The sequence below is a fragment of the Crocodylus porosus genome, unplaced genomic scaffold (assembly GCF_001723895.1).
Source record: "Crocodylus porosus isolate Cpor-Errol unplaced genomic scaffold, CroPor_comp1, whole genome shotgun sequence".
NCBI classification, from domain to species: Eukaryota; Metazoa; Chordata; order Crocodylia; family Crocodylidae; genus Crocodylus; species Crocodylus porosus.
The window spans coordinates 43886575-43907450 of record NW_017728947.1 but is presented as its reverse complement, the minus strand read 5'-3'; the positions used below and the strand labels follow the sequence as shown (position 1 = coordinate 43907450).

Below are 20876 nucleotides of genomic sequence, written 5' to 3'. Positions count from 1 at the left end.
TACAACCTGATTGACATCTGATTCACTAGATACCTGCCTGAACTTACCATTTACATTCCCCTCCCCCTTCCTCCCCTCCTTTCTTCCTCTATCCTTTGTTTTCATAATTTCCAACTATTTACTTTTTAACAGACTGCCTCTTTTTTACCTTGGAGAACTCATCACTACAACAGTCTCCCTTGCTTAGTGCTGGCATTCCTCTACCCAGCCTTTGCCACCACTACTACTAAGAAGCCAATAAAGTACTCATGAAGGGAAACAATCATTTCTGACTTGTACAGATGACCAGCAGAAGCCCTAAAGTATGGGATTACCAATACCCACTGCATTACAAAAAAAACCCCCCAAAACCCCAACATCTCAACCATATCATGGGGCTCGCAAATACTTGAATCCTCATACTTCATATACCATTTATTGATTGAAGAATGCACCTCTCCTATCATACTTTCCCTTCCATCAAACTTGTCAAGTTCCATCCATCTTGACATGATTCATGTTCTTTCTTCCAATTACTTTGCTTAGAAGAGAATTTGAAAACTTTAATCATTAAAAAACCTACTGATTTCCAGTTTAAATATGTATATAACCAATTTGTAGCCATTTGATCTTGTGCTGATGTTGTCCGTCACATTAAGCAGCTCTTCTCCCCCTAAATAGTCACCCCATACATGTATTCATAAAAAGTAATCGCATCCCTTCTCACCCTTCATTTTGCTAAGCTAAACAAGTACTTTTAAGCTCCTTTAATAAGATACATTCTCCATTCCCTTAATTATGTCAGTGGCCCCTCTCTGTACCTTTTTTAGTTTAAATTAGTCTTTTTTGAACACTGGCAATCATAATTGTATGCAGCGTTCTAAATGAGGTCTTGCCAATGCCTTGCACGGTATATTAGTACTCATTTGTCTCTACTGACTACAATCTACCTAATATACTCCATTTGTTTCTTGGTGTATATTTTTCTCAGCATGGGGATGTGCGGCTTTCTCCCATATTCCACTGAGTTGGTAGCTGAAAGTTCTTCTAATCAACTGTGCCAAACTTGATCCCAGCAGGTTATTTCCTTACTTAAGCAGAGACCACTCCTAGAGAAATGTCTCTCCAGTCACTGACTGAATATCCTAAAACCTTTCCTATAGCACCAATTTTTCCGCCATCTGTTAAGCTTCATTATCTGGTCTTCTTGGAACAAGAAGAATCCCACTGAAGATCATTTAAACTTCAACCTCCTTAAATGTTTTCCCCAGACTAACATAATTGTCCTTTAGTCTTGTTAGTGGGCATGTCTACATATTCATTAATGTACAGTAGTTATTGCACATTTAATTTAGTAAGTACTAACTAAATGCCCAGTAACTAGAGTTACTGAGCAGTAGCACCAGTGAACGCCATTTTGGTGATGTTACTGCACAGTAGCCTAATAATACTGCATGGTAGCATATTAGCACTGTCCATGCTGTGATGCACTACTGTGCAGTTTTTTTAGGCTACTGCTCATTAAGTATCTCATGTAGACATGCCCAGTGAGTATCTGATTGTATCATTTGTTCCTACAAAAAGAACAATTAGTAGATTCTTGTCTGCCCCCATCAGAAACCATCTCAACCTCAGTTTTGTCCCCATATCTTTTTTCCCAGCAGACAGCCCATGCTTCTGTTTCCATGTCTCCCATTGTGAAAGGGGTAAGAACTCTTAAGAATGAGTGCTCAGTAATATAAACCAGAAATGTTCTTTTTGTCTTCTGAAAGTCTGCCCACCAGATCATCTTTTTCAGCAGGTATCAGAAGCTCATTTCTATATGCACTCTCTCTTTTCCTTTCTTCACTCCTTAGAAATCCTCTTGGATTTCCATCTTTGTCTCCGCTGCATTTTCAGTCCCTTGACTTTATTCTCCATGAGTACTGTTGTGTGAGATTTTATGCAAATATAGCTAGAATCAGCAACTCACTCAAGAATAATATACATGTTGTAGCTTTCATATCCCATCATCCTTATTTCCCCTGCCACACTGAGAAAGTCTTCCACAGTTGCTACAGTTGCCATCATATTTTCTTTTTTAAAGAAAAATCTTGAAGAAAAACAAAAATCAAAAAAGAGGAAATTCCATAACCCAAACCAAGAAATTACACCAAAACAACCCTCCCTGCCCCACCACAACACAAACTCCACACCCAACTTCCTGTAAAAACTTTCCTATTAAGAGCTTATACTGGACATCATCAGTTTAGGCTTTTATGGTCTGGGTCAGTCCTACTCCCAATTAGGTTCAGCTGAGAACAGGCAGAAAGCAAGTCCTCAAAACACTGAGAAGCAAAAGTCTCTATTACACTTAAAAATCCTGATTGCTTCTTGGTGCAGCAACTAATGATCCAAAGAATGAAGAAAAGATTTGATTCTTAAAATAAGATGATTTTTTTTGGTGGTCCAGAAAGCTTTTTTCTGATATTTTTGGTAAGATCTATTGCAAAAGAGACCTCTTGCTGTCTAGAAGAGAACTTCTCTGTAGTGGCAAGGAAAACTAACCCACCCCAGAGCACATGTATAGGCATCTGAGAATTGTAACCAGAATGATCCTGGTATGAGTAGAGAAAGGTAGGTATCCAAGTTAGTCTGAAGTCAAGTGAAAGGCAGGTTCTCAGATTCAGTTAGTCTATAAGGTGCATCTCTAGCCTACCTTCTGACTTACCTTTGTATGGTGACTGCTGTGGCAACTGAGTGGACAGGCTGTCAGATACCTCTTGCTGCCTAAATGGAGATTTTACCACCAAATGTCCCTTTAAAAATGTCTTCTGCCTAATGAATTTCAAATGACAGAGTAACTTTGGCTGTTTTCCAACAGTGTTTATTCACAAAATTATTTTTGTGAACATAAGGATGCTCTATGTTCACTGTCCCACTAAGCTATGTCATCACTGCGTGAGAAGGATGAGTAAGGATATATGTATGGAAGGGTCATGGAACTGGGAAAGCATCCAGCCAGTCATACTGTATCTCTCAATAAAGCATCTGGAAAAAAAATCTTTTCTAGTTTCATAAATTAGAAAACAAAGGACCTGGGAAAAGCAAATCTAGTTCAAATATATATGCATTTTCTTCCTGCAGGGTAAACCTAGACCCAGAGTTACTTGGATGAAAGGTGGTCAAGCACTAGAGTCCAAAGATGTGGGAATTCGTAACAGCAATACAGACACAATCCTGTTCATCCGAAAGGCAGAGCGTCATCACTCAGGAACTTATGAAGTGGCAGTTCAAATAGAAAACATGGAGGATAAAGTTACTATTACCATACAGATTGCAGGTGAGAACCTGGTGACACTAAGGTCAACGTGGAGAACTAACTCATAGGTCCTTCAGAAAACAAATGGAGAAAGTATAATCTTGGTGTTCTTCTGCACGGTTCTGCATTCTTCTGCCAAGAGAAGAAATATCAATCTAGAAATTAGTGTGCTAGTATGGGATCTTCTCTACCCCAGCTTTGTGAATGTAAAGTCATGGCATGAATGTGTGTATTATCCTATTGTTCCCAGAGTCAGGGAATGCAAATACAAGCTAAAAACAGTTCTATGTATTCATAGAATTCTTACCTAATACAACCATAGAAGCAAGAGATGGAAAAGGCCTATTAGATCAGCTAGCCCATTTCTTGGAGCCTAGTGGAAAACTGCTATTGCCATGGGCAACTGGTGCCTCTTGAGTCAGTGACCAGGAGATGGTGGGGGGTTCCCCAGCTGCCGATCTCACTGACTGGGGGGAAGGGAAGGGGGAACTCCCCCCACAGCCGATCTCACTCACCAAAAAGCAGCCATGCCGCTTCTGGAAGTCCTGAGGCCACTTCAGGAAGCAGCTCAGCCACTTTTGCTGGAGGCCCTTCTCCCTGGCTAGCACTCGCAGGGGGCACAGGCACTCCTGCCTGCCCCCCTGCCTGTCACCTAAATGGGGATCGCATGACAGGGGATGCACCAGCGTTCTCCGGGGGTGCACTTGCACCCCCGTGCACCCCATACGCATTGCCACTGGCTATTGCTGTACATGTTCCAGTATTTTTTAGTATCATTTTAAAGAGGAAGTGATCTAGTTTCAGTAACTTACCTTGAGAAACTATATATTTGACAGCTTAATATATCTCCTTCTGTCAGACAGATTTCTTTAACACACAACCTAATTTTTCCCATTTCTCCTCATCACAGATCTAGATGCTAAATAACTGTTTTATCTATCTTTATCATTAAGAATCTGCAAATATTTGATATCCACATCTTGCTCTTTTTTGTGAGGGGAAGGGGGAGATTAAACCAGTTCCTCTAGCCGCAAACATTTTTTGCCATCCCCAATTTCCTCCAATTTTTCAGTATTCTTCTAGAAATGTATACTTGTAGTGAAGTATTATTTAACTAAATTCCTGGCACTTCAGAATTGGTAATATAGTGTTTCATGAATAAGCTGAACGTTCTATAGAATTGGAGATATAAATGATAAAGATGGCAAAGTGGTCACTGAGGCGTTCTACACCTCAAGAGCCTTGGTCTGACAGGACTATACCAAGTATTTTCCTTTCAGTATATCATATGTACAGCCACATCAGTTATCAGAAAGCCATTGCCCTCAGAAATTTAATTGCTGATACAAAAAGTGAATAATCTCATTACACTGATTAAAGTATACCAAGCCTGAAGAACTGGAATAACGTTTCTATATTCTTCAGTGGATAGCTTTGTCACAATCTGAAATCAGTGTCAGCAGTTAATCTCCCACCTCAACCTGAAAGACCTTGGACACCCACAGAGCTTTCTGTAGCCAAAGCATATATGCACAATCTTGGCTCATTCAGAGCTGTCCTATTTGTTTCTGTCAACAGCAACTTCTGCTCTCCACATTGGTATGTACTTGGTAGAAGAAAAAGATTGGAGCAATACATACCGTTTTTCTTATTGGTGGCAGTCCTTCAGTTGCTATGGTGTGTCATGTATATGTCAGATGGAAGGTTGGGGAGGCCAACTCAGCTTTCATAGGGACAATGAATCAGTCACCAATCCTCTGAAGACTCAATTATGCAGCTAACCTTCCTTGACACGTCCACTTGCTGAGGGATTAATGTCATTAGCCACATGTTGTTACCCTTTGGGAATGAGGAGACAGAAACCTAATGTCTGACACAAAAAGTGAATAATCTCATTACACTGATTAAAGTATACCAAGCCTGAAGGACTGGAATAACATTTCTGTGTTCTTCAGTGGATAGCTTTGTCAAAATCTGAGAGCAGTCTCATTTAATCTCCTACTCCAACTTGAAAGACCTTGGACACCTGCAGAGCTTTCTGTAGCCAAAGCATATATGCACAATCAACGCTCAGCCACTCATTCAGAGCTGCCCTATTTGTTTTTCTCAACAGCAACTTCTTGCTCTCCCCAAATTAGTATGTACTTGGCAGGAGAGAATCATGGAAGTCAAGCATACTATTTTTCTTACTGACAGCAGTCCTTCAGTTGCCATGGAGTAGCATGTATATGTCAGATGGAAGGCCAGGAGGCCAACCCAGCATCATAGGGACAATAAATTAACCACCAATTCTCTGAAGACAACATTCAGAGGTTAGCAATGACTTGGCTAACCTTCCTTGACACATGTCTACTTGCTGAGGGATTTATGTCCGTAGCCTCATGTTGTTACCCTTTTTGGGATGAGGAGACAGGCAATCAAAATCTGTCCTACCCTGCAGCAAATCCCCTTGACCTCTAAACAGAAGAGAAGAACTACAACCCCATGGTTAATTCCAGTCAACACTCCAAAAACAGAAGCAAAGAAGAAATTACACTAATTAGTGATATGAGGTTCCACCATACAGCTGAAAAGCACACATTCAGAAGGAAACTTTACTACTTTCAATTATTGTTAGATTTTACAAAACCTCCAATTCCTACAAAAAATGGGTTTCCATCTTTCTCTAGTCAAAAGCAAGGCCCCAGTTTAAAACCCTATCATCATGCCTGAGACAGACCTTATCATATGACTGGACCACTGTCATATTTTTACTGAGGTTTAGCTCAAGTTGTTTATTATAATTATCTTTCAAAAATCAACTTTTTGGTACTAACAGAGACTTCAATATTTACTCCTTCTCAAGATATAGCTGGTGAAGCCAAGAGTTAGAATAAATTATAGTGCTTTCTTAACCAATTGAGTAAAAATGAACAATATGCAAATTTCTATGGAAAAACTTGTCCTAAACTTGTATTACAGTTTTCACATCAGGCTCCCAGATGACAGCCTCTAATTAAAGAGGCAATAAGTCATTGGCTTGGAAATCCGTTTCTTCAGTGGTATCCCTCCAGAAGAGTTCTTTTTCTTGCTTAAATCCAGCTGATAAGATTCCTGCCTCTTTTCTCCTACTACCCACCAATTATCAGAGTATTTCACTGACACTCAAGCCAACCACCATCCATATTAACATCTTCATGACACTTAAGTTAAGAACCGTCAGTTTTTTCTTCCAAGCATCCATTTTAGACGGTTCTATAAATTTATTTGTAGATCTGTACAAAGATTAAAATACATGGAAGCACTCAAGCTATAGGTAACAACACAAGTAAAGAACGGCTAAACATATTTGAGTTTTCCACTTTAAGCTTTTTACAACTTAGTTGCTTTGCTGTGGGATTATTATACAATTCAGTGGGCATGTCTACACATGCATTAATACACCATAATTACAGTGTATTAAGTTTAGTACCTGTAATAACAAGTACTAACTTAATGTGCTGTAATCAGCACTACTGCACAGTAGCACCAGCACATACTTTTTTATTATGTTAATGGACAGTAGACTAATTCTACTGCCCATTAGGACAGTTTTTGCCTGCCATGCTAATGGGCAGTAGAATTAGTCTACTGTGCCTGTATTGTCTCATATAGATGTGCCCACTAACAAGCTGTTTTTCCTGCTTGCTGAAGAGAAATGCAGAGAGCCTGAAACAAGAACTGAGTTTGTCTGATCTTTCTCCTCTGTAGACAAGCCCGGTCCTCCTCAGAATGTGAAGATTGTAGATGTGTGGGGATTCAATGTTGCTCTGGAGTGGACACCTCCCCAAGACGATGGCAATGCACAGATTTTGGGGTACACAATCCAGAAAGCTGACAAAAAGACGATGGTGAGTTTTTGAAGCTTACCAGTATTTCTGCAGATCAGTGAAACTGGGTAAGAGGAGGGTAATACAGCATAGGGAGGTAGAATCCTATAACAGAAGGTACAAATTCAATCTGAGGCTAAATACACAGAAAAAATATAACTCTTGTCATCCTTCAGCATTCAGAGCCCCAATACAGGCATCTGTGGTTCCCATACAATGCATGGGATTAGGCACCTGAGAATAGAATGAAATCAGAAAGATGCACAGCAAGCTGTCTAATGAAGCTGGGAGAAAAAGTTTAGGGAAAAAAGCCTAAGTTCCAGCACTAAAAAGTGGCTGCCCATTCAATTCAGCTCCGAACTGTCTCCTGGAGTTATGACACCTTATGCCCAAAAGCATTGCAGTCATGGCATTCACCTGACAGATGTGTTCTGAAATACTCTCTGATTTGGAAAAGAGACTCCCACATCCCAAGAGAATGCCCTGGCCCCTACACTACCAAGCATTCTGTGATGAGGTGGTCTCAGTCTCTCCTGCTGAAACTGTTCTACTTTGTATATTGGCTGTCCTGGGACACTCAAGCACACCAATCTGCTGGGGTGGTGGGGGGAAGTGGAAGCCTCATCCTCATTTATTTATTGTGTAAACCCTAAACAAACAGACATGTTTGGACAACACCCACTGGGATCAGGCCCTGTAGACAAGATAGAGGATCACCTGATTTGAGAATCCCGTCAATGCTTGGCTGTGACTGGGGCTAGGCACCTATCAGATTAGACAGCAAAAGAGTAGGGTTTTGAGGATTTTTGGTGGCATCTAACATGTTGGGCTTAAGCCCACAAACTGGTACTTAAGTAACCAAGATCATTGATAGATTTGGCCCCTTCAGGCTTTTTGTTAATTGACACAATATTTTACCTTTATTCTGGACAAAGGTGTCAAAATTAACTTGAATTATTTGGATTTCCCCTGTGGCAACCTGGTATTAAAAAGGTTTGTAGATACAGGAAAACAGATATGCAACAGCTTAATTTTAGTTTGTAACGTTTTCTATGTAATTACCATAAGGGATAGAAACTTCCACTTTATGAAAATACTCATACAATTTTCATGAGAACCTGAAGATGAAGGTAAGAAAATAGGCTGGACATTTCATCTCTCTGAAAAGAACAAACGTGCTGATTTTTCTCTATCTGGAATTGTATACCATCCCCAAAATTGTTGTTGAATGATAAACTATCTTTTCCACTTACACTAACTATGAAGGTCTACAAAAACAAAACTAGCACCATCTCTTATCTTTTAAATATTTTTCAACATTTACTTTCTCTCACAACATACAAACTTATTCCAGGAATGGTATACTGTTTCTGATCATTATCGACGGACAAACTGTGTAGTCTCTGACTTGATAATGGGGAATGAGTACTACTTCCGAGTCTTCAGTGAAAATTCATGGGGACTGAGCGAAACTGCTGCAACCACCAAAACTCCTGTCTATATCCAAAAAACAGGTAACATATTCTTAAAATAAAGAGCTCATTTAAAACAATTCTTAAAAAAAGGGTTTCTTGTGGGTAAGCCACAGATCACAAGATGAAAATGCACTACTAAGAGAAGCAAAACAGAATAACTGGGCACCATCTTAGAGATATTTTCATTACTTAACGCTTCACACGTCCACGGAGCATTTAATCTTTGAGACTTGCTGTGCAACTAGTCTGTGGCATGGTTCTGTGTTGTTGCTACCCACACATCTTCATAAATTGAGAGTCAGGCCCCAGAAGTCAAGATTATAAAAAACAGTGAGTCTGGGGTTTCTATATTAGCTTTCAGGGATTTTAATTAATTCAAGCTTTTGCATGCAACCGTAAGGACTACAAATCCCCTTTTTCAATGAAAGCTGGAAGTCACATAGTTGCATGGCTACAGTAGTGGAAGCTTTTACAAAAAGCATAAAACATGAGACACACTAATTTAGGAGATTTGGCAGTACTAGTGTTTTAACTTTACTGCATTCCTAAAACTGCACAGGTGAAATACAATTACAATTCGATTGTGTTCAACAAGGCAAGATTTAAGAGTTAATCCTTAGTAGATTATTTTGTTTGTTTGAATTTCAGGCACCATTTATAAACCACCCAGTTACAAAGAATATGACTTCTCTGAACCCCCCAAATTCACTCACCCCTTAGCAAACCGCTCTGTGATTGCAGGCTACAATGCTACACTCAGCTGTGCTCTCAGAGGAATTCCCAAGGTACAGATTACACTGGCTGTCATTTATATGATTTATAATGAACCAAAGACCTGCTATAAATACCAAAATATTCATATCCACTTGGTATAATTGTATATTATTATTACTGGTCTAAATTACACAGGACATTGATTTATACTTTTCCTTGGCACACAGGTTCCTATAACTCAAGCATCAATCAAAAAATACATTTTACTGGACTCCTCTACATGTGCTATTAATTTGTAGAAGGCTTACTGCACAGTAAATTCAAAGTAAACCTTCCTAGGAGCATGTCTATATGTGCTCCCACTTGGGAACAGATTTGCTTCCCATGAGAGCAGCTTGGTACACCTGCAGCAACCTGGGGGAGCTCCAGGCTCCCCTGATCCTACCCTAAAGCTGGCAAGGGGCATGAGGCCAGTCCCAGTTGGCACAGGGCCAGAATAGCTCTGCTGGCTGCAGTGGCAGCTGTCTTCTGGGCCCGTGCACACTGGGAGGAGACCTGACATGTACAGAGCCAGGAGGAAGCTGCCCCTGAAGCAGGCAGAGCTCTTCTGGCCCTGTGCCCATCAATACACACAGCTGCCAGCAAGCCCCATGCTGGGCAGGGTTTCCCTGCCCAGCAGGGGGTTACTGGGAGCTCTTCCCCGTGTGGGGCAGCTGCCAATGAGCTTCCTTCCAGGCAGGAAGGGGGCCATGGGGCTCGCTGGCAGCTGCCCTGCTTGGCACGGAGCTATATATTTGGGGGAGTGGGTGGAGGCTGGGAATCCAGTTTTCTTCTGTCCCCCAGAGCAGCTCCATGTGGCTGGATTCCCAGCCACTGCCTGCAGCACAGAGCTGCTGCAAGGGATAGGCAAGGGCTGGATTCCTAGCCCCCAACTGCCCTCCAGAGCTACCAGCTCCATGGCAGGAGCTGAGACAGGGGGCAGAGAGCTCCCCAGTCCTGGCACTGATTGGCTTCCAGTTTCTGGGCGGAGTCGGAGAGCTAAGCAGTGCCACGACTGGGGACAGAGAGCTTCCTGTCCCCTGTGGCCCCCAGCTGACAAGACTGACTGAAAACAAAGAGCAAATCTGCTCTCAGTCAGCATCTACACAAGTGTTATTGTACAGTGGATATGCCTACACATGCATTTACGCCAGCTTAAATTTACTACGCAGTAAGTAAAATTAGTTACTGTCTACATATGCATTAGTGCACAGTAACTAATTGGGCATAAATTTGGTACCTGCATAATGCTCAAGTTGGCGTAAGTCGCCATATTTACTGCTCAGTGTAGGCACGCATGTGTGGATGCGTGCCCATACTGTGCAATAATTTGTTACTACACAGTTAATGTGCATGTGTAGACACACTTAGTATCTACTGCACAGTTAGCTGTGTAAATACAGGTAGTAAACTAACTGCATAGTATACTCTACTGAGCAGTAAAGCATCTCGTGTAGACACACCCACTGAGGTAACATGACACCTAAGGTTTTACAAACCCAGGTACAAAAGTTGAAAAATTAAAATTGTTAGAGTGATGTTACCTCTGCCCTCTTGCATCTCTTCATTACAACTGGATGTTTCAGAACAGCAAAGCTCAATGAAACATGCAATTCACTTAATGGTGTAAAGAGGAGCTCCATTTTTTTTTTGTTGCCTACAGTTTATCTTCTAACTTTTTGTGGTTTTGGATGTATATTGTGAGATCAAGCAGTATGACTTTCTGCTGTAGCATGCATATTTCATAGATTTCATAGACATTAGGGCTGGAAGGGACCTCGGAGGATCATCGAGTCCAGCCCCCCACCCAAAGGGCAGGAAGTCAGCTCCGTTCATAGGATCCCAGCAAGAGATATAAACGAGGAAATGTTAAATAAACTTGCCCAAGGCAGGGATTTCTTAAGGTAATATCTTTTATGGACCAACTGCATAGTTGAGATGCATTTGAAAGCTTGTCAAACAAAGACAATCTTCATCAGGTATTGATTATGGGCACTGACAGACACACAGCTCCCCACTGTAACTCATGGCACTTGAAGGAAGTACCATGAGTTACAATGATCCCCCAGACTCAACAGATGTCTTTTGGGTCTGGCAGGTTGGGGGATTTGAGCTGCAGTTTGGAATGGTGGCAAGTCTGCATCTGCTCTCCCCTACACATGTCCCTCCCCACTCCCAGCCCCAGCAGTATCTTCAGAATGGGAGGGGGGATAGAGAGCAGAAACAGCTCGACCTTCAAATTTGCCCAGCCTGTGGTGGAGGGTGGGATGCATGGATTGGAGCTGGAGCCTCCTCCCCCCGACACCTTGGGCACAGGCTGGGCAAACTCCAGATGGAACTCCCTCTGCTCCCTTCCCCCCCTCCATTCTAAAGACAACACCAGGAGTACGTCTGGGCTGTGTCAGCTCATCCCTGCTCCTGGTGTGGTCTGACACAAGTTAATGAAGGTGTGCCACTTTGAAGTGCCTTCATCTGAACCCACATGTCGCAGAATCGAGCCCTTTTAAAATTCTCTGCAGCCAGGCACTTCGCCAAGGGCACAGCTGTAGAGCACTTCAGGGGACCAATCACACAACAAAATGTCACTTGTGTCAGTGCCCTAAAGGCCTTCAGAAAACCTACATCCACAGTACTTAAATTAAGATTAGACCTCTACAAATCTTTCATTTCATAAGTTTTGTTTAAAAGTGCTAATTTTCATGTCCTTCAGCCAAAGATCTTTTGGTACAAGAATAAGGTAGATCTCTCTGGAGATGCCAAGTACCGTATGTTCAGTAAACAAGGAGTGTTGACCCTGGAGATACGGAAACCAACTCCATTTGATAGTGGCTGTTACACCTGCAAAGCTGTTAATGACAGTGGTGAAGCTGAAATAGAGTGCAGATTGGATGTCAGAGGTAAGGAAATGAATTCTATAGACAAAATTCCCTCTAAAAGAAATGGATGATAAATTTCACTAAAAACTGTGGCTGCCCTTTAAGCAAAAACAGTTGATAGCTGAAGACAGAACTTTAAGTCAATTTAATAAGTGCACAGAAACAAGTAAAATGATGTTTTTCAAACTGATGTACAGCTATTATTACACTCATTTTGTGAACGTTCTAGAAGTGTGACTACATTTTGTTCTTATTTTGCTTTAGTTTCACGTCTTTATGTTTTCATGCCAGTTTCTCCAATGAGTCTCATTGTCTTTTACCTCTTTTACTTCCTCCAGCACCTCAGTAAAACTCACCAGGTTGGTTCAACAGCAAGTAAAGGTATGAATTGAGCTTCTTTGATTTAAAACAATAAGTTAGCATTGGATAAAAGAATGATGAACAAGTAGTTTGGCAATGATCCATGTTGAGTTATTCATTTAATTCAACAGTTTAGTGGTTACTTATAAGTTCATTTTTCAAGATAGTTTACAATTTGTCTAAGCTCCATGAGATTTAAATATAAGTCCATTTAAGGTACTATGTAGCATCTAATTGAACTATCTGTAAAAGATAGAGGGAAGTTGTTAGAATGATGAAATGGTCCCGTGGGAATGTTTCTTCTTAAATTTCCTCAAAGCTTTCTGTCTAAGAGAGTGGAGAAGGCTTGTATGCCATTTATTAGCATAAATCTAATATGTGATAATTTGTATGCTTTAATATAAAATTATTTTCTTTCAATTAAAAGTGTCATTCTTATATCTAAAATATGTTATGTACTTTATACATTTTAAAAATAAAGTACATCATCAAACATCTGTTCGTGACACTCAAACTACCTCTCTTCTCTTTCTGTCTCAGAGAGTATGAAGAATGGAACTTGAAAAGGAAGAAACAAATAAAGGATAATCTTAGATAAACATAATTCTCTGCTAAATGCCTTTTAGTGAGTGTGTATTTGGAAGAGGGATGCAGGTATTGGGTTTCAATTCTTACACAGTATATATTGCTCTTTTCAGAAAGCCATTTAAATAGTACTGGCCCTCAGAATCATATGTAGAAATGCAAGGAAAGGGAAAAGATATTTCCTTATAAGTATGGATCACCTTTTAGGTCAGAAACCTTAGACAGTAGATAAAAGCTCTAGATACAAACAATTAGATAGGAAGTCCAAAATTCCCTAATGCTAAAATAAATTCTGTCCATTTCAGCTTAGTAGTCATTTTCAAAATTCTGAGATTCTGACAGGGTACTCGACTGCTCAGAAACATAAAATATAGTAAAATTTTAACTGGTTATTCACACTAGTGCTTCAACTTTCATCATATCAAAGCCTACATGCAAGAGACTGCCTTCCTCTTCCAAACTCCAACAGCCAGCTCTAAAAATTAATACTTGTATGGACCCAGTAAAGTGTCTAGAGATCCCTGCTTGTCCAAAATGTAGTTTGAGAATACTTGCTCTTTGCTTACTTGTATAACATTGTCTCTGTTAACTATTCACTAATCTTCTCATTTGGAAAAACACAACAACATAAACCTCTTTTGGTTTTTAGATGCGTCTTCAGCTGAATCACAGAACTCATGAAAAAAAATTAAATTTGAGTTAGTTTGTATTTGTATTAGGCAGACCACTGAACGATAGTTAGTAAGCTATTTGCAAACATAAAATTTCAAAACACAAAGCTTGTCATGAATTCCATAAAAAACTTATTTTTGCCTTTGTATCACCTTAGAGTTTTTCATAATTTGGAAACTATTTTTACATATGAATCCAGAGGTTATGTTTTCAGTTGACTCTTTGAGTTTCCATTAAATTTTTTCTTTAAAAATAGCCCTCTTCCTCCTGGGAAGTCTCCTGCTTACCACTTCCTACCCCTTTTCAGCCTACAGTAATTGTTACAAGTATGTTGGCATAACAAGAGAAGATATTTCTCAAAGAATCAACGTAAAGGAATTGAAGCAACACGCAACGCTCGTAATTCTACCCTCTGAGATATTCAACTGTTAATGGACTAGTATTTCTAACACAGTAGATAGATTATGTTACACTGTGGCATACCCCTTCATAATAAAGACACCTGTACAATGAATGCTGGATTATGCTGTATTTTATTTACACAGCAGAACAGAGGGATGAATAAATAATCAAACATTCTTCTAAAACTAGACATACCTTTTTTATGTGGGCATTTATCTGCTAAAAAATGTATTGCCATTCACTGGAGTATATCAGAATATGTAAGTGGAAATATAAGGAAAAGTACTTGCAACATCTTTCCCTATTTTATAACCAATTCCATTTTTAATTTTTTAACAAATCAAACACCATATATATATATATATACACATAAAAAGTATGTTCAATATCATAGACAGCTTATTACCTGAACAATATAGCAGAGTTAGGTGATCACCCATGGCATCTGTCCTGACGTCTACAGAAAACCAAGGGACTGACTTACAATGCCACAGGTTTATATAGCACCTTTTTAGTCTGAAAAGAGTTCTGTGTTTTACAGATTATATCTTAATATCTGAAGGGCTCTTTGAATAATTATTGCTATGGAGACATCGTAGGCCTTCACACATTATTTCAATGTAGGACTAAAAGAGGCACACAAAACTTATATTCCTAAAGATGATGGAGTTTTCCATGAGGCAAGAATTTCTTAGGGTAATATCTTTTATTGGACCAACTGCATAGTTGGGATAGAGTTAGATAAGCTTTCAAATGCAAGACATTTTTCATCATGTCTGACCAGAAGGAACCAAGCAAAGAATAGTAAAGAACACCATTACATTCCTGGATGTTAAATGTATTTAGATTCATTTTGTAAAACACTGAAGGTAGTTCACTTACTGTAAGTGTGATTAGCTGTGGCACAAAGTGATTCAACTTGATGTCTTCATCAAAGAAATCTTTGTCCTTACGCTATATGCTCATGAAGTTCCAGTATGCAAATGCTATTAGAATAAAAAAATAAAATCAGCAACAGCGTACTGCATTTACATACATACAGGATAAGTGCATAATTCACTTACCTGAATAACACAGTATTAATGCATATTGCTTGATTACAACAATTGCAGGTACCTGTATATCAGCTAAATGTATAAACTGATTAAGTGCATATCATTTTTCAGCCTGTCTACTTTCAGCCTTGAAACTACCAGATACAACAGCACTGACAAAGCCATTCGCAGTGCTCATCAAGTACTGTACTGGGTAATTGCTTAGTAACTGACTACTTTTTAGTTAATTATGCTCCCTTTACCTGCATCAGAAACGGTGAAAAGGAAGCAGAAACGGTGAAAAGGCTGCTATTAGACTTAAAAATGACATGGGCTAATCAGTTTCATGACCATTTTCTCACCTCATTTTCAAGGCATGCAATTACTAGAAACCTCGAAAATGAGGAGAGCTAGTCAGTGTCTGGACACCTAATGCCACAATATTGACAGTACCATGTAAGTGAGAAGTATTGCTTACAGTGCTGTCAGTGCTCTGGTATTAGCAGCTCCAGAATGAACTAGTTTTCCAGGTGTTCATAGTTTCTAACACTTGTAATCAGAACTGGTATTAGACCCTTAAAAACATGCAGACAACAGCCTTGAAACTGCCAGGCACAACAGCACGGACAGAGCCATTCGCAATGTTCATCAAGTACTGTACTTTCTCTTATACAACATGCACATTTTTTTTAAAAATCAGCCACCGGAAATTGGGGTTCATACTTAAGCAAGAAAATACAGTAATAGCAGCTTCTGCAACAGGAACCTCTGCTGGGAGAAAGAGAAAAGACTACTGCACATGCTGCACAAAGGTCAATACAGTGAACAGACAGGGCTAGCTGCTGGCTATGGACAGGAGAAGTCCTGCAAGCCGACTTTCCTGCCTGTGCACAGTATTACTATCCCTTTCTCTTGGCAGAAGCTCATGCTGAAGAAGCTGCTACTAACATAGCAAGACCCTCTTCCCCAACACCTGGGACTTGGCTTTTCTGTATTTCTAAAGCAGAGCCAAGCCCTGCTCTGGATGCAAGAACAGAGCCTCCTGCTGAATCAGCTGAGTGGGCTCTCAGCTGTCTCTGCAGCTACTGGCTGGGATCAAGCCCACCTAGCTCAGCTCAAGAGAAAAGAGGGCAGGCAGTTTGGCTCATCCAACAGTACCTGTGGCATCCTGAAGCTAGAGCAGCCACAATGTTTTGCTCTCCCCACCTTACTGCAACTGCCCGTGTTTTCCCTGGAAAAAACCCATACTTGTTAGTATTTTCAAAGAAAAAAAAATCTTTCTCTCTTAATTATGCCTTTAAAAACAAGGGGCATATCTTATTTGGGGACTTGCTGTATGCAAAAACATATGTTATACTGACTAGCTCCCCTCATTTTCAAGGTTTCTAGTAGTTACTGTCAGCACAGCTATTAGAAACCTTAGAGGGGAACTAGTCAATTGTATAATTACTAGTAGCACAGCACATCGTATTTAACAAGGATTGATTGTTTGTTTTAACTTTGCTTAAGTTCATCCTCCAGGTGAACAATGCATGACCGCTAATGGATATACCAGATTGAGATACCAGTGACAGGCATTTTCAAAATGCAGAAGACAGAATAGTTCTAAAAAGGAAAACTGTTTATCATGTAGACTCCATATATAAGTGACTACTAATGAATGGTCTCCTCTAGCCAAATGGAGTGATCTTGAGTACATCCAGGAGTACAAATACAAAGAAGAATGGGTTGCTTTTTCAGTTTAGTGGCTCCTTTCAAACATAATATAAAAGTCTTAAACAATAAAAGGGCAAATTGGAGTGATCCACATGAATTAAAATAAGGACACATAATAAAAAGTTACATTTTAAAAAGCAACAAACCAATTTTAATACTAAAATGCTAGCCATGCTTCAGACACTGAAAAATGCAGATAACTTGATGTTAGATAAATCACTAATTGATAATCATAAGCCATGTGATACTACATAAGACAAGCCTAGCTGATTTAAGAAAAAGCATGTACATCCTCCTCAACTGCATCTGAACACAGGCTATTTCCAACAACAGAACTACACTAAAAAAATCAGTGACAAATGAAAATGGGTTTGCTCAGTGGAATCTACTCCCTGCAGCTATATCAACTTGCAAGTCAAGACTGACACCTTGTGGTCTCCTGGGATGTCCTATGAATTGTCTTTTCACCAAGCAACTAATCTCCTCTTCAGTTCTAGATTTCCGCATCTTTTTTCCTTTAAACTCAAATGAAGAAATCATTTTAAAAATACCGAGGCAAAGTTCCGCCATATTCTTATTTCTGCTAGGTATTATTACAAAACTGTTTTTTTTACTGCTGACCTCTGCCTTGGAAACTATTTACAAAGCAATAATAAATTCATCAAAACGAATTATATGTATTAATACATTAGTCAGCTTATCTGTATTTCTAAAGCACATAAGGGTCTGACTGTAACATCCATTGGAACCATCAGGACCATTAAAACCAACATAGTTAGGAAAACGACCACAATTTATGACACATATAATTCCACAATGCTTGCTTTAATGCAAGGAGGAGAGGAACTCAAGCATTAGTGTGAGGAATAAAAGTGAGAGTTAACAACTTACCTCATTTTTATACATGTTACTTTTTGGACTTCTTGCCTAGCTGCTGTGTGCATATCTGCTTTCAAGGACAGTGTTTTTAACTGATAAAAAGGTTTTAAATTAATGTTCTACAAGGTCAAGATATTTTACATCTATACCTGACATGAAGATGGATTTTAAATTCCATTTGAATCAGTCATAACTTCCCCCTTTTCTTTCCCAAGCTGTACTCATTGCCAAGTGAGTTTAGCATGATATTTGGTGATTCTGAAAATAAGTCTGGGGGAAGGGAAGAGGAGGAGGAATCTATTTCAAAGGCGATTAGGCTTGGTATATTTTGCATGCAGATTTGCTATCAGCTATCTGGTATTTCTGCACAGGAGGGTTGTAGAGCCTATTCATGCTTTTGTACTATAAAAATCTACAAACATGCCACAAGTATCTCTAATAGTATTTTTATACTCTTGTTTAAAATATCTTCTTTTAAATCAATTACCCAATCCTTTTGGTGCTGTTCCTTACTGCCCTGAAACAGAACTTTCCTCACTGCCATTTTTTCTAAATCTGAGCGTCTGAATCACGTCAATAGCAGTAACATTACATGACTTTAACTTCAGTCACTTTTCCACTCATACTCCCATAAAATTATTCATTTGCTTTTTCTAATGCCAGTTTGGGAAAGTAGTCCCTGCAGTCATCTCAACTCCTTAAGGGCAGGTTCTAATAGCTAATCTCCCATGAATGGAAATATGCAGAGGCAGCTCTTGAGTAAGATTATTAACAAGTAATTTGTATATTGAGTTGATCGCATATACCCATCTACACTCTGCATTCTCCACACCCAATTCTAGTTCTTTCATACTCCTGTTAGATCACTGGAGGGAAGTGTAAACAACTGAGGTTGTATTTCCCTCTTATAAATTGGCATCCAAGTATTTATTTTGTGCTGCTGTGTCAGTTCCTAATCCTACAAGACCACAACCAGAGGTCCACTTCCTCGGAGCCTGTGTAGTGCCTAACAGAAATCAACAAGGCTTTGCCTAGGCAAAGGGGTCCGGTCCATATTGGCTAGAAACAGAAGTTACATGTAAACCAGTTTAAGTGCTCAGAAACAGGTTTAAACCTGTGACAGATGGCCAAAACTGGTTTAAGATAAACCTGGTTGAATGGAGTATCAGACTTAACTGATTTAGGTCAAACTGGTTTATGGAACTTCAGTCCCAGACCCCTTCTTGGTTTTAGTTAATCACAGTCTCCCAGGATGCTTTACAGCTCTAGGCTGGGCTGGGCTGTCTGCTCCAGCAGAGCAGGGTTGGCTCTGCCCCTCTGCTCTCTAGCCCAAGCAGTGAAAGCTGGCTGACAAGATGGTGAAGGTGGAAAACTGGCTCAGGACACAGCCTGGTCTGCGTGGCAGGGGCAGAGCAATCCCTGCCAGACTTCCCCCCCGCCCTGCTGGAGTGGAGGGGGCAAGGCTGTAGGCTTAGACAGAGGGGAGGGAGGGGGGTTTAAAGTCCTCCGTGGTCCACAGGACACCAGCCTAGGTCTGCATGGGGCAGCTGCCACATTTCTGCACCCCACTACCCTACTCCCTACACAAGCAGAGGGAGAGGACAGCCCCTACCAGAGTTTGCTCCCTCTCTCCCCACTCCAGCGGAGATCAGAGGGCACGGCCATGCCTGAGCTGGACCAGCAGGGTGAGGTGGGGAAGGGAGGTTTAATCCCCCTTCCCTCCCCTTTCCCACTGGCACAGGACCCCAGACGAGGTCTGCCTGGCAGGGGCGCAGCAGTCCCTTTCAACCTCCCCCCTCCACTCCAGTAGTGCAGTGGGGAAAAGCCTGGCAAGGGCTGCTTCTCCTTTCCCCCTCCAGGCACACCGGCTGGGGACCGGGCAGGCCAGAGGGAGGTTTAAACCCCTCCCCAATCATACTCAGTGGCTTGTCGGGGGTTGGCAACAACCCCCTCAACTCAGCTTCCCTCCAGCCTTCTGGCCACTGCAGAAGGAAGAGGGCATACTCTAGCACTCCCTGGCCACTGCAGGTGTGTTGCTTCATTTCTGGAATCAAAAGTGAATGTCTATTCACTTGCTTCTTGGTTCAATCTACACAGGTTGAACTAACCTGCAAAGATTGAATCAATTCAGGCTCAGGCTTTTTGAATGTCTGTGCTTAGCCCCAGGCTCCATTCTAGAACAGGGGCTGCTCTGAGATGGCTTTGGGGTCAGTCTGGGCAGATGCACATTCCACAGCTATCGCATACAGAAACAGATCTTATGTATTTGGCATTATTCTTTACATATAAGGAAACAGTCTCAAACCAGTAGTTCTCAACATTCTTAGGCTTCAGGCACCTCTCAGTAGACTCAAGGTCCCCCTCAGAAAATGTCGCTCTGTTTGCTCTATTTTTTTACTACAGAAAAATAATAGAGCAATTCTTCTGTTGCAAAGAACTCTGAAAGACCACAACAGGTCAGCATGCTTTTTTAATGCTATGGATTCCTATGTGAAAACTCTAGGTGTATCTTGTGAATCATGTTTGCACACGCACCCCACAACACCCTACTAGAAAAGATCTCAAGGCACCCCAGGGTGCCAGAATACCCTAGATGTGAATCACTGGTCTGAACATTCCTCATCAAGAAAACTTCCAGTCACATTCTTAAACCCCACAAAGAATAACCCAAAGAATACTGTTGTTTTTTTAATTGCAAACAAGTATTACCAGAACTCCGTATTTTCAGCAAAAGTTTTCAGTTGAGATGACTTAGTGGCAATTCATAGTTTCATAGTTTCTAGGGTTGGAAGGGACCTGAGCAGCTCATCTAGTCCGACCCCCTGCCATGGCAAGAATACTGGGGTCAAATGACCCCAGCAAGATGTTCATCTAACCTCCTCTTAAACACCCCCAGGGTAGAAGCCTGCACCACTTCTCTTGGAAGTTGGTTCCAGACCCTAGCCGCCCTGGCTGTGAAGTAGCGCCTCCTGATATCTAACCTAAACCTACCCTCT

The 20876-nt window shown here is 40.6% G+C and overlaps 1 protein-coding gene and 1 long non-coding RNA gene across 7 annotated transcripts in view; one reads left to right on the top strand and one right to left on the bottom strand.

Moving 5' to 3' along the window:
• Positions 1–14087, top strand: part of MYBPC3 (myosin binding protein C, cardiac) — a 102986-nt gene extending 88899 nt beyond the window's left edge. For 5 of the 6 annotated variants that reach the window (XM_019552252.1, XM_019552251.1, XM_019552249.1 and 2 more), the window contains 7 exons: positions 3106–3301; positions 7010–7149; positions 8483–8642; positions 9252–9388; positions 12067–12253; positions 12571–12613; positions 13133–14087. In XM_019552252.1, the coding sequence (XP_019407797.1) occupies positions 3106–3301; positions 7010–7149; positions 8483–8642; positions 9252–9388; positions 12067–12253; positions 12571–12581 (831 nt within the window). In that variant the 3' untranslated portion in view covers positions 12582–12613; positions 13133–14087. The remainder of the gene's footprint in view (positions 1–3105; positions 3302–7009; positions 7150–8482; positions 8643–9251; positions 9389–12066; positions 12254–12570; positions 12614–13132) is intronic. The other variant, XM_019552248.1, reaches the window with a different exon arrangement.
• An 88-nt stretch (positions 14088–14175) lies between these two features.
• LOC109321519 lies at positions 14176–20645 on the bottom strand. Its single transcript, XR_002104073.1, has 2 exons — positions 20590–20645; positions 14176–15237 (listed from the first exon to the last, which is right to left on the bottom strand). It is a non-coding gene; the product is annotated as an uncharacterized LOC109321519 (long non-coding RNA).
• Between the last annotated feature and the right edge of the window lie 231 nt (positions 20646–20876).